The sequence below is a fragment of the Artemia franciscana genome, chromosome 20, assembly GCF_032884065.1.
Source record: "Artemia franciscana chromosome 20, ASM3288406v1, whole genome shotgun sequence".
NCBI classification, from domain to species: domain Eukaryota; kingdom Metazoa; phylum Arthropoda; class Branchiopoda; order Anostraca; family Artemiidae; genus Artemia; species Artemia franciscana.
In genome coordinates, this window is record NC_088882.1 from 8,387,931 (window position 1) to 8,401,858 (window position 13,928).

Sequence of the window (13,928 nt, forward strand, 5' to 3'; positions counted from 1 at the left end):
GTAAAAACTACAAAAAAAATAAAAAGAAAATACTAAAAAACTAAAAAAGCAAAAAAACTAAAGAAAAACTAAAAAAAAGGTAAAAAAAAACTAAAAACACACACAAGGGGACAAAAGGACAGCGAAGAATGTTGTATATTCGCAAGTTTTACGTAGTTAAAAACATATATATGTTAAAAACATATTACGCGTAACGACTTACGCGCGCGGAGGGGCTAGGGGGCGAAGCGCCCCACCAACTAGGTGTTGGGGTGGCGCGAAGCGCCACCCCAACAGCTAGCATAAATATATAAATATAGAAGTTCGTTACGTAAGTTAATTCGTAAGTTACGTATATTTATTACTAGCTGTTGGGGTGGCACTTCGCGCCACTCCAAAACCTAGTTGGAGGGGGCACTCCGCATCCCCCCAAGCCCCCCCCACGCGCGTAAGTCGTTACGTGCCATATTAGTTACGCGCCACTGTAGTTGTGTCCCTGTGTCCCACCTGTGAATATAGATAGATGTATACATATATGTTTTTAACTACGTAAAACTTGGGATTATACAACATTCTTCGCTGTCCCATTGTCTGTACATATAAATAGATTGTCAGGTTTACCGACTCTTGAACATGCAACATATAATTGTCCATGGGAAAAACAATCCGTGTTCAGATCTATACCTCATTATTCTAATGATTGCCCTTGAGCTTTGTTGATGGTGATTGCTAATCAAACATTCCCTGTGTCTCCATCGTCATTTATATATTCCCCCTGTGCCCCCCCCCCCCCGCGTCCCCGTTGTAGTTGTGTCCCTGTGTCCCAGTCGTCATTTATAGTCGACAAACATGACGTCAGTCGACACACAGGTCCCAGTCGTCATTTGTGTCCCGGTGTCCAAGTCTGTAATTTCTCTTTGAATGTTCCGGTCGTCATTTATATTCCCTGTGTCCCGGTCTGTATATACATTCGTTTTTGAATTGGTATATGATGAAATAATTTTTTTGTTTTTTTCCTTTTTTCTTTTTAGTTCTTTTTGGTTTTTACCTTTTTTTAGCTTTTTTAGTTTTTTTCTTTTTTCTTTTTAGTTTTTTTGTAGTTTTTACGTTTTTTAGTTTTTTATTTTTATTTTTATTTTTTTTAGTTTTCTTTTTCTCCTTTATTTTTCAGTTTTTTTCCTTTTTTTAGTTTTTTTTCTTTTTCAGTTTTTAGTTTTTTTAGTTTTTTTATTAGTTTTTAGTTTATGTATTAATTTAAAAACCTTTAGGAATTGAATAAAAAAAACAAGTTTTTTTAACTGCAAGTAAGGAGCGACATTAAAACTTAAAACGACCAGAAATTATTCCATATATGAAAAGGGTTGTCCCTCCTCAACGCCTCGCTTTTTACGCTTTCTGATATCTGTTGTGAGACAATTTGCCCGATTTTCAAAAAAGGGAGGAAGCACCCACAAAAAGTCAAGAAATCTTAATGAAAGTCGAACCATAAAATTTAGAATTCTAGAGATTCCCAGTGTATAGGTTTGGACCTCCCATAGGCAAAAATGTGGAAATCTTTTTTTCTTTTTTTTTGCCAGAACCAAGATCACGGATGTTTATTTATTTGCTTATATAAAAAAATAAAAATATGTAATATCGGGAGAGGGCTCATTCTAACAAAATTTAAAAGTTCTAGAGTCATTTTTAAGTGATCATAAGGAATGGAGGGCAACTAGCCCTCTCCCATGCCCCTTTCTCTCTAAAATCGTCGGATCAAAATTTTGAGATAGCGAATTTATTCAATATAGTCGAAAAGTCTAACAAATACGCCTTTGCGAATAACGCGATCTCTTACAGACCTTGGGGAAGCGGCTGTAAGATGTTAAATTTGCCCGTAGTTTGTGCATAGTATAGTATTCGTTATTGGGGAGTATACACGAATTTTTCAGGGAAGAAGGGAATTTTTCCTTCGGGGGGGATTGTCCATGGAATGGGATGTTCCCGGAGTGAAATTTCCAGAGAAGTTTTTACACTTGGAAATTTTCCAGAATTTCTATCAAAATTCTTTTTATTTGTCTTACTATGTCTTTGCAACTCAATTTTACATGTTGAAATTTTCTGGGGGAATTGTCCGAGGAAAAAGTTCAGCTGGGTTAGAATTATCGAGATTATTATTTCATAGGAGGGGGTTTTTCCGTGGGTGAAGTTCTCAGTGCGGGAACTTTCCGTGGGAGACATTCTCCATGGGGTAATATTTCATGGGAACAACTTTACAGGGGGGAAATTTCCAGGAAATATTTACAAGGATGGGAGATTCAGAGCATAATTTGAAAAACAACCAGAGACTGAAGTCATTTTGAAATTAAAACATGCTAAGGAGAATTTTTCAGGTGGAATTGTCCACAAGAAACTTCCCGGGGAAGGGATTTTAAGCGATGATGGAATTTCCAGGGAGAATTTTCCAGGGGGTATATGTTTGAGAGGAACCTTCTAATGAGGATTACTTCGTTGGGGTGGGGGAATTTTTCATTAAAGGAGAGCCAGATTTCCTGGCATTGTTCAAGAAACGATCAGAAAAAAATAATTAAAAATAAAAACAAGTTTATAAGGGAAAACAAATTATCCCGTATATAAGGGGAAAAGCCCCTTCTAAATTCCTCTCTCTTTAAGCTATAGTCTGATTTTTTGTCCCAATTCTTTAAGAACGACTCTTGAAATGAAAGGACCATTTTATTAGAATATGGTGCCTTTTAAAGCACTAAAAAACAATAGCGAGAAGAGCGAGATATTTAGATAGGGGCGACCCCTTCATATACGGAATAATTTCTGCTCGTTTTACTTCACAACGTTACTTCTTACTTTCAGTTCAAAAACTTAAATTTTCATTTAACTTTTTTCTTAAAAACCGCTCTTTATGTTTTTCCCGACGGTTTTTTGGGCAAATTATTAGGTTTCCAGGGTCCCAAGAGTTTGACTATTAAAGAAACACGCCAACGCCAAGTGTCATGCCAAGTGTCATGCTCCAACGCACGCCAAGTGTCATGCTCCAACGCAGTTTTACTTTTAGTAAAGTCAGTGGAATTGTGTTTTATTCAGGGCCTGTATTGGTGAGATACTTTTTTGGAAAAATATTGGAAAACATTATCTTACCTAGAATGAACAATAACTTTCCGAATATACTTTTTTGAACACTATAACAAAAAAAAAGTGATATGGTTTAATGAAACTTAAATGAATCAACTAAACATAAAATCCTGAAAATTTTGATTTTCATTCGTCAAGCTCAACTAGCTATTCCTCAATTAATAAGGGGAGTTTGGTCGGAAAGCGATTGTTTAAGGTAAATAAACGCTTTCAAAACAACAATTTTGGTATTTTAATGAAATTAGTAGAATTAGTGAATGAAATACAAATCATCACAAATATCAAATTCTTGAACTCTGCAAAGTTTTCATTCTCCTAACCATGGCCGTATGCAGGGGAGGGATTACGAGGATTGAACCCCTCTTCCCTTGAAATTGTTTCCTCATTTTGAAACTAAATTTTGAGATAATTTAGTATTTTTTAATTTGTATACAACCCCCCTAGAACAAAAATCTTCAATGTGTCCTAAAGCCTATCTTACAACGTATTAAATTTGTATGAAAAAATCAAATAGTGTCTTTCAAAAGCAGTGATAAGACACACAAAAAGTATTGCTTGGTGCTCCAAAGAAAACTCATTAATAGTGTATATATAAAACAGAATAAAATTCAAATATCTAAGCCTCAACAGTAGAAAAACGGTCCAACAGCTAAAACAAGCATACAATCGAGATATGTCATTAATATTTAGTATTGTAGCTAAGCGTTATAAGGATCTATCCAACAGCTAACCAGTCTTAAAGGGAATCTATACAATTTATATGGGTGGATTTTTCTTATCGTACAAAGAATCTTTTGAAGTGGATACTTATCAAGCTGGAGCATATTCCCGGATGAAATATTTTTCTCCATATATATTAAACAGTTTGTGGTAATAAACTGTAAGTAAGGAGTGAAAAATGGAGTTTTGATACCACAAGATATATCAAAAGAATCTAATTTTCAAGCCGATTTCAAAAATGCAAGTTTAGTCTTACTCATCAACGGTTAACAGTCTGAGAAAGTTTGCCTGATTTTCGAAAAAAGGGAAAGTCCCCTAAAAATCATAGAATCTCAAGTTAAGATTAACAGGAGTTGTTGTGGAGGATGTTGAACTAACAAAAGGAAATATTTGCATCCTAATGCTACTGCTTTTAATCATACTACTTACTACTGCTACAATTATTACTACTTTTACTACTACTACTGCGACTTAAACCATGGTTACTACTATTAATTCTAAAACTAAGGGTATTGAGGCAAAAAATTTGGAATGTGTTGAAACTGTATAGAACTAATCCAAACACACTATGCCAACACAACCTGTCAGGAGGACGTATCAGAAATGTTAGAGTAACGATTGATGGTATTAAGCTGAAACTTTTACCGTGTGTTGAAGAGTATGTTGAAGAAACAAAGATGCTATGCCCATACTGCTACAACTATTACTACTGTGCAAACTAGGGGTATTAAGGTGAAGCTTTTATATGTAGTGAAGCTTTTATAGGAATATGTAGGCGGATATTGAACTAAAGAAAAAAAAAACACTATGAGTATGTGGACTTTCAAAGAGGTCCTTTGACCTCTTTGAAAGTCCTTTTTGAAAGCAATATCTGAAGAACAACTTATTTGATTAGTCTAGACGTTTAAGTTAAGTTGTGGGGGATTTTGGACTAGCTTGAAGGCACTAAATGTTTACTTTTAGTACTACAGTTAATGTAACTAATGACGCTAAAGGTATTAAGATGAAACTTTTAGGGGACGTTTAGGAGCTTCAATTAGAGGAAAAACTGTAGACATGCAGGTTTTCAAAAGGGCATATAAGCAATATCATGGGCAGCACGACTCTATAATGGCTATGAATTTCAATGAAACTTTTTAAGGAGCTAATTCAATTCAGAATTAAAAGTTAATGTTAGGAGTAACAAGAGATTGGAGGGCAAGCAGCTCTTCTCTCCAGCCCTTTCGTTTTCCAAATGAATCCAGACAACATTTTGAGGCAGCCATTTTATTCAGCATAATAGAACGATTCAACAACCATGTCCTTAGGAATATTAGGCATGTCAACTCCCCACAATTATGCCATTGGGCCATAATGCTTCAAAACTAGATCCTACTTTAAAATAAATCAAAAGGCATTGTGTTTACGGGTGCCAGTAGTGGCTACCTCAACAAAGGTGGCTACCTCTGCCTCAGCAATATATTGAGAAAGACTGTGGGTAAAAGGTTGAAACTTTTGGGGATACTAATATTACTACTTCTGCTCTTACAATTTAAATGAATTAAAAGATCGTAAGTGTATCCAGGTTGTCGAACAGCATAGATAGAATCTTTTTGGAGTGATATTAAGTTATGTTTTTCAGGTCAACCTCAGAAGCTATACATTTAAATTAAAAAATACTATTTGTGTCAGGACTAAAAATTGTTGGAAAAGTTTCTCCAACATATAAATATTAACCCATACTATGAATTCTTATAAAAAAAACACTGAAAAGAAATATAATATTATTTTTTCGATGAAAAAGACTAGATCAATAAAAAACGAATAAAAATTAGTTTAAAAACTATTTCCACAAAACAAGTTTTCCGAAGAGAAGCTAAGAGCTCCGTTAAGACAAGAATTAGCAAAAATAGAGTCAAATAATCTTCCAAGCGTGAGTAAGATAGTAGGCTTAGTAGACTGCAGAATAATATAAAGAATAAGATAAACTTTATTTCTCCAAAAATATACAGCTGATAATAGTTCGACAGCTAATAATCAAAAACATGTTCTGGATATGTCAAATATTTCATATTCTAATAGTGGGATAGAGTAATAACTGCTTTATAGATATGAACACACCAGAACTGTTTTAGAGGGGAAACTCTTCCATTTCTATTGGCTTTTTTTTATTATATAAAGAATTTTTCTTGAAGTGGAGTCGATACATCGTCTGAGTCTGAGACGTCTTCCCAAGATTCTTCATCAACTTCGTCAACATCAGACCAATGATCATTTTGTTCTTTATGCCCGTCTAAGGCGGAAGATGATGGAAAGATTTCTTCGCATATGGAGCATCTAAAAAACATTATTGGAGTAAATTTCATTTTTTTTTTCAAATATATGAACTTTCTTGAAAGGAGTAAAAAGTGAAGATCTGAAAATATTTTGATGGAAGAGCAGCTTCCATCGCTGTGTTGGCTTGATGCGATGAAAATGATGTGAACATGAAAATGAATTGATGCGACGAAATTTTAGTGGTGGCAGTAGTAACAGAGGTAGAGTTTTGAGATGTTTTAGAAAGCCAGATTTGACGAATCAAGTATTTCCGTGGTACTCTACTGCAAGTAATGAGAGGAACGTTCCAATAGTTACCAAATTCCAAGAAAAGGAATCAAAGAATTTGTTGTTAAAGGGATTTCAAATGCGCATAATGTACCAAGTCTAAATTTATCAATAAAAAGCTATGAGTGTGAGAAAATTTTCTTTTAGAAAAGTGGTCAAAACTCCAAAATAGATAAGTGATCATGATGAAAGCTACACTATTAGGCTCAGCACATCAGATATTGCTGTAAGAGACTCCAAGCCCTTATTTACAAAAACACGGCACTTAGTGTTTTTCTTCGAGAAAAGTGCCAAAAAAGGTGCAATTATGTGTTTAGTTGTTATTTATTCCCAGGTGTCATCGAATCGAAGGCTCTTACAAATCAAAACAGGATTCATTTAAAAGTAAATTAAAAGTTCTAGTGTTCTTTTTATGCAACAAAAGAGATCGTACCACAGCCAAGTAGCGATTTCTGCCATTTTGTGGCAGAAAACAAAATTTTTCTGTAAGAGGGATATAATACTAAGTAAATTTTGATGTAGCTGGTTGATCTATGATTATCAAAAAGCTGCCTATGCAACGCTCCAGTTTCAGGAGTCAACGAATGTTGTATGGAGGTTGTATGGTTGTATGGAGGTTGTATGGTTCATAAAGACACATGCGGTCTGCGTAAATAAATTGTTAATAGATAATTATTTTAAAGCCTAATTCTGCTGAGTTGACTTATTCGAATTTGAGGCTTTATCAATTTATTTACTGTCACTTAAATTTATAGTAACAGACAAACTATTAGGGAGGAGGATCATTCAATTTTTCTCTGCGTAGTTAAAAGAAAGGTTTTTGAGGCCTGAAACCTCAAACATGTAATTTTAGCCTCAAATTCTCTAAATTTCAACGAGAGACCCTTCAGACAAGTATGAAAGGGAGAAAAAGGAGAACAAATTTCTAGCCTCCTTCATTCTTATGAAGGAGGCTACAAGCTATTACCCTGCAGCACATGTGTGCCACAGGGTAATAGCTTCTCTCTTATTGCAAGGATAATATAACAACCACATTTATGTGCTTGTCTTCACAGAAGAGGGAGGGGTAGAGGTATTCCCTATAAAATATCTTCGGTAAACTCCTGAAAATAATGATCATCCTTCTGTTAGATACCGGTCCCTTCCAAACATATTTAAGGGATGGTATTTTCAGGAATTTTAATCATTCCCAGAGCATTGTCATATGAGTATGACACATACAAAAAGTAGTTGAAAGAGGAGGTATGGCAGCCTTCCTGAGGTTTAAGAGAGCCCTGGATCAAACAGTTCGTAGTAATCAATTGTAAACACAGAACAACCCTTGCTAGCACAAACCGAAACGCTCGAAACTCTTAACTCTTCCCACAATACATACATCATTAGAAGGTTAGTTCATACTGGTTCTAAATATGTTAAAGTAGTAAATTTCAGATTTTTTTTTATCAACATTTCTTGGTATACTAAATGAGTATAATTATAGAAGAATGGGTCTCTATCGCAAATAGGATGTGGCTTAAATTAAAATTACACATTGAAATTCAACGTTTCTGAGATTCCTAAGGGTACTGCTTATCTGTGGCACCAATTCACTAAAATGTAGAAAGATATGCTTACTCTGATGCTAAAATTTGATTTCGTTAAAATAATCTTCTTTATGGCATCTTTCAGGCATCAGTCATCGCTTAAGCCCATTCAAATAAAGTAGATAATTCCATTATAAAGTTTAGGGGTATATGCAAGTTTTGGTAACATTGAAAAGATACCAAAACATAAGAAAAGAAAATAATGACAGAAAAACAAATTACCCAAAATGCCTGTTTTTCTGTCTGTGTCTCATCAACTGCCTATAGGTTTGAAAGTTCTCGTCACAAACACAACATATTATTTCGTCATCTTCATCACTGTCTTCATAACTGATATCACTCAGATTCTCTTCAATGGAGCCTAACGTTAATGATTGTCTGACGCCTAAAACATGCAATAAGAAAATCAGTCATTATTTTTAAGGTTTGGGATCGAGTCTGGGCAATTTATAAGATTTTAATTTGATAATATATGTACTAACAGATAACAGCGTCATCTAGTATTCGGTGTTTCTTGGAATTTCTTTCTAACTTTGTAATAGTATTTTTTTTTTTTCAGAAAATGACTTCAGACACTTATTAGTATACTGATTTTGCCAATTACACTAATTACACTGATTTTGTCTTATTATTGCAATAAAGAAAATTCTAAGAAATAACGTAACGCTAGATGGTGATAATAAATTCTTGACATTAAGAGTGACTTTTTTAGAGAGAGGGTTTTAATAATTGAAAACCAAGAAAGATAGAAGCTTATTTTATTAGCCCTAATTTTGGGAATAAATTTTGGTTTGGGTAAACTTACTTGTAGAGCATTAGCCTAGTGTGGTTTAGTCTTTTTATTTTCTTATCTTTTGGTGTCCTTAATTTTCTCGTAGGTTGATTTTTATTAGTTCCCCTGTTCCGTATGGCCTTTGGCTGAATGAAAAAAGTACTTTTTTATGAAAACCTTGTTAAATAATAGAATAAAAAAAACAAGTTTTTTTAACTGAAAGTAAGGAGCGACATTAAAACTTAAAACGAGCAGAAATTACTCCGTATATGAAATGGGTTGTCCCCTCCTCGACGCCTGGCTCTTTACGCTAAAGTTTTTATTTGTTTTAAAAAGTAGAATTGTGGCAGATAGTCAAACTTTAGCGTAAAGAGCGACGGATTACGGAGGGGACAACCCATTTCATATGCGGAGTAATTTCTGTTCGTTCCCAACTAGCCCAAAGAGAGCGGATCCGTTCCAGTTATGTCAATCATGTATCTAGGACTTGTGCTTATTTTTCCCACCAATTTTCATCCAGATCCCTCCACTCTAAGTGTTTTCCAATATTTTAGATCCCCCCAGCTCCCCCGTATGTCACTGGATCCAGATCAGATCCGTTCCGGTTATGTCAGTGACGTATCTTGGACTTGTTTTTATTCTTCCCGCCAAGTTTCATCCTGATCTCTCCTCTTTAAGTGTTTTACAAGATTTCTGCCCCCCCAATTCCCCCCCTTAATGACACTGGATCCGGTCGGGATTTAAAGTAAGAGATCTGAGTTACGAGGTTTTTCCAAATATGAAATTTCATTAAGATCCGATCATTCCTTCGTAAGTTAAAAATACTTCATTTTTCAGAATTAACCCTCCCCTCCCACCCCAACTCCCCCAAACAGAGCAGTTCCGTTCTGGTTATGCCAATCACATATCTAGGACTCCTGCTTATTTTCCCACCAAGTTTCATCCTGATCCCTTCACTCTAAGCGTTTTCCAAGATTTTAGGTCCCCCCTACAACTCCTCCAATGTCACCGGATCTATTCGGGATTTCAACTAAGAGCTCTGAGACACGATATCCTTCCAAACATCAAATTTCATTAAGATCCCATCACCCGTTCGTAAGTTAAAAATACTTCATTTTTTCCATTTTTGCCAAATTAACCGACCCCCCACTCACGCCCCCCCCCCAGATGGTCAAATCGGGAAAACGACAATTTCTAATTATTTTCTGGTCTGGTCCCTGATACGCCTGCCAAATTTCATCGTCCTAGCTTACATGGAAGTGCCTAAAGTAGCAAAACCGGGACAGACTGACAGACAGACAGAATTTGCGATCGCTATATGTCACTTGGTTAATACCAAGTGCCATAAAAATGTGTTCAGCCGTAGAGCAAAGATATATCATTTTTTTAAGTATAGAAATCTAAATAAAATCATTATTTGCTCCCTGCGCCCATCTTGGGTCTTTTCATACCTGAGAGCAGTAATTTTCAAACACTTTTTTTCCAAAATACTGAAGTTTTCAATTCAGGGCCGCATTTTCGTTAGTGCTGCCATGTTAAAACTCCCGAGACAAATTTGACCACGCTCTTCACCCGTATCAATTCAAATACTATTGACTCCTGAAGAAAACTAGAACTCTTTGACATCTTTTTAAGCTATCTTTTTTTTCTTATCTTTCACTCGCTACTACCAAAGCTGCATATCTGCATAGCTGCATATGGTTGTCACTTCCATCAAAAATTGAACCCCGAGTTTTTCCTATTTTTAAAATATGAACGGTTGTGTAAGCTTCAACAAAGTCAAGGAATCAGATACAATATTCATTACCCTTGGTAGCATGAAGTATATCAGTTTATTATAAACATTTTTTATAAATAATTTATTCTTAATATTAAATTTAACTACTAAGAAATGTCTAAGTATACACTAAATACATTTAAAAATATATCTAAGAATAAATGTTAACAAATATATTCTAAGTAATAGTTTATTCATCATTCTAAATAATTAAGTGTACGGCGTTGTTTTAAATATAAAAAATCGCTTGGACGGATATTAAATTAGGAACCAGCTATGAAAGCGTACAAGTCTGTCCTATATATTTGGTTATTACTGATGTTGGTAGAAAAATGAAGTTCTAGATAATCCGATGGTGAGCTTTATTTTGGCTAAGGATATTTTACAAATACTAAACCGAGTTGGACGACTAAAAACCACTTTAGAGGAACAGAAATTGAGTTGGAATGACACTAAGCCATGGCTTCAAATCTCTGAAACCGAGTCTCGATCCGACGAGACACCTAAACCCGAGGATAAATATATGCAGCCCTGAAGTCTGTAAACTCTCGGCAATTTCTAGTCAAAAGAACAAAAACAATTAAAAATAAGAATTCTTCGTGTCCTTGGGTATATAAGAGTCCTCCTTGTCTCGATAACATAATGACACCTTGAAGACCTTATATACCACCCTAATACCACACATTCTGCCACTTTGATCGTTGGGCACAATTTAAAAAAAAAAATGCTAATGCTGACCTACATTAATGGATTATTTGACATCATATGCTTACTCAAACAATATTACGATCAGTTCATTACCGTTTTATCATTGGGCTTATTTGAACATCTAAAATGTTTTTATAGAGAATTTCAATTCAAACAAGCCACAAGATCATGCGGGAAAGGAACGATTAATGCTGGTAAAAATCGCTAATGTCTTCACTGGTAAAAATCGCAACAAATTCAAAAAATCAAAACGTAGCCACGTGATACATTTACGATGACTTTGACTCAAAATTATAATTCAACAAACATAGATCAATGTTTCCTATTTATGAACTAAATCTCAGACTCTCATATGTATGTACATATGTCTATTTGAATTATGATTTATATTTTGAATTATGATTTATATTGGACAAAAAAAGCTCCGCACGGCCATGGTCAAAAGAACAAAAGAAAAAAAAATAAAACAACATACAAAAGTAATTAAAAGATTCAATTGAACAATTACAGAAAGAAAACAACATAAAATACCAATTGAAAGAAAAAAAGACTAACATATACATAATCATCAAAGAGCACCCTTTCATTGGGTCGTCCCATATGAACAAACCACACCAAATTCCTTACGATCGCAAAACACCCATTCTTCAACAATTTGTGCACTGGCAACTTTTCCCCCTCGTCTTCTCTACATAACTACTAAGATCTCTTAGCCCCCCCCCCGTCCCTCCCCGAAAAATACAACACATTTTCCTTCCATTCTCCATACATTAGACAGGTGTAAGGACAATTCTTTGTTCTAACCTTTTCCTAAATATCTCCTTCCAAGCGGCAAAAAATTACCTTAACGAGGAATCACCCATTTAATATGGTCCCTAGACAACCTGTTATGAAATTGTCCTCAATATTCTTACTGATAAAAATTCACTAATGGGCAATGAGCTCTTAATTTGTGCAAAACACACAACTTCCTCAGAGATAGTTCAGGTGGTACAACAGATATGTTGGAATTATGTTTGTAAAAATTCACTAGTTATGACAAATGAACATTATTATCTTCAAGATTTCGGGGGAAGTGTCTTTCCTGGGGCTTAATTCTATTATAGTAGTCCCTCAAATACTGCTCCCTTACCTTAATCTCCACATCTTTTCTTTGTGGGAATACGTTGTATCTCCTTGATGACTCCTCTGCTATGGCCTTATAAGTTTGAACTTTAGGTGCTATTTTTCTGTAAGTCATGAAATTTGTCCTTCCAAACTTCAATTAGTAAGAAAGTTTCTTCATTCAGCCATTTCTGAGAGTTTTGAAAAGTTTCTTTATCTTGCTTTGCAAGTTCTATGGCTTTATTTTTAAATTTGTTGCTTGATTAGGCTCCCACAAAACGGAACAACCCGTCTTCATTTTTTTTTTGGCATGCTGACCCATTTTTGGCATCTTTTTGTGCCATACACAGAAACAGAAAAATGGAACTGCAGTAGCAGTCTACACAACCCAGTTTTCCGTCCCAGTTTTCCAGAAAACGCCGAAGTTAAGACATAAGCATTAAAAACAAGATTCGTTAATTGCTCTAATTTAGTTATATTCCGTGTTTGTTCAACCTTTGAAGTTTAAAACATGTAATTTTCTTAATTTAAAAAAAAGGTTTATGGCTGGATCAATGAACTTATACTGCCGTCAAAGACTACATAGGAATTCAACCTTGGCATTAAAAGCATAAGCTCCATTGATTCTAATTACCCAGTGCATGAAAGATGTCAAATTCTTAACTCACTCACTGATTACCAATATAAGCCCTTATCTACAAAATAGGATCTTAGCCATGAATATGGTCTTTGTTCCCCCTAAAGAAAAGAAACATTGATAATTTATTTTCTTACGATTCCTAAGATTGTCTGTGTAATTTACTTATTTCTATTGCTTTTTTGACTTGTTACATCTCTTTTTGTACGTGCCTTATACGCAGGAATAAATTCCTATGTGTGGACCTGCCACATAAGTTCTATTTAATCCCGGGTAAGAAGCTTGAATACCACCAAAAACCCTCATTATTTAGCGCCACAAGCAGTTGTCATTACATATTCTACATTATACGGTGCATATAAAACCCAAAATAGACATAATATGTTTTTTTATGGCTTAAGAACCTTTTTGTGGTCGATGGCTTTTTTACCAGCAGTAGAATCAAACTATACGGTCACAACTTTGTCAACCGATTTTTTTCATTTTTTTTCTGCCTATAGGATTTCTATAAATCCATTCTTACAGCTGCAGAAGAAAGTGCAATATGGCGTAAATTAGAGTGTTTCTGTGTCATGATGGGTCTCATTATTCAGTCAGATACAATGCTGTCAAACTTCTCCTTTCATAAAGAGTAGCATTCGGACCATTTTTTATATTATAGTTATTTTTCAGGTAGAAAAATTGACTTTTAAAATTCTATAAAATAGCTACTGACATTTCCAATTTATATATTTATATATTACGAACTGTAGTAAGGAACGACCCGGCTCAATAGTAATCGAAACTCTAAAAAGAAATTTTTATACTAATAGTTACATTAAAATAATCGCATTTTAATGCTGATTTTAAACATGTAAGTTTCGGCAAGTTTAGTCTTGCCCATCAAAAGTTACGAGCCTGAGAAAATTTGTCTTGTTTTAGAAAACAGGAGGAAACACCCCC

At 34.7% G+C, this 13,928-nt stretch overlaps 1 protein-coding gene and 1 long non-coding RNA gene across 3 annotated transcripts in view; one reads left to right on the forward strand and one right to left on the reverse strand.

The window, feature by feature from the left end:
- The first annotated feature begins 3,008 nt into the window (after positions 1-3,008).
- On the forward strand, positions 3,009-6,541 carry LOC136040406 (uncharacterized). The gene is made up of 2 exons (XR_010620705.1): positions 3,009-3,065; positions 5,997-6,541. It is a non-coding gene; the product is annotated as an uncharacterized LOC136040406 (long non-coding RNA).
- Positions 5,777-13,928, reverse strand: part of LOC136040405 (uncharacterized) — a 41,702-nt gene continuing 33,550 nt past the window's right edge. Inside the window, exons 3-4 of one of the 2 annotated variants that reach the window (XM_065724680.1) lie at positions 8,211-8,373; positions 5,777-6,138 (exon numbers count right to left, since the gene is read on the reverse strand). In XM_065724680.1, the coding sequence (XP_065580752.1) occupies positions 5,973-6,138; positions 8,211-8,373 (329 nt within the window). In that variant the 3' untranslated portion in view covers positions 5,777-5,972. The remainder of the gene's footprint in view (positions 6,139-8,210; positions 8,374-13,928) is intronic. The other variant, XM_065724679.1, reaches the window with a different exon arrangement.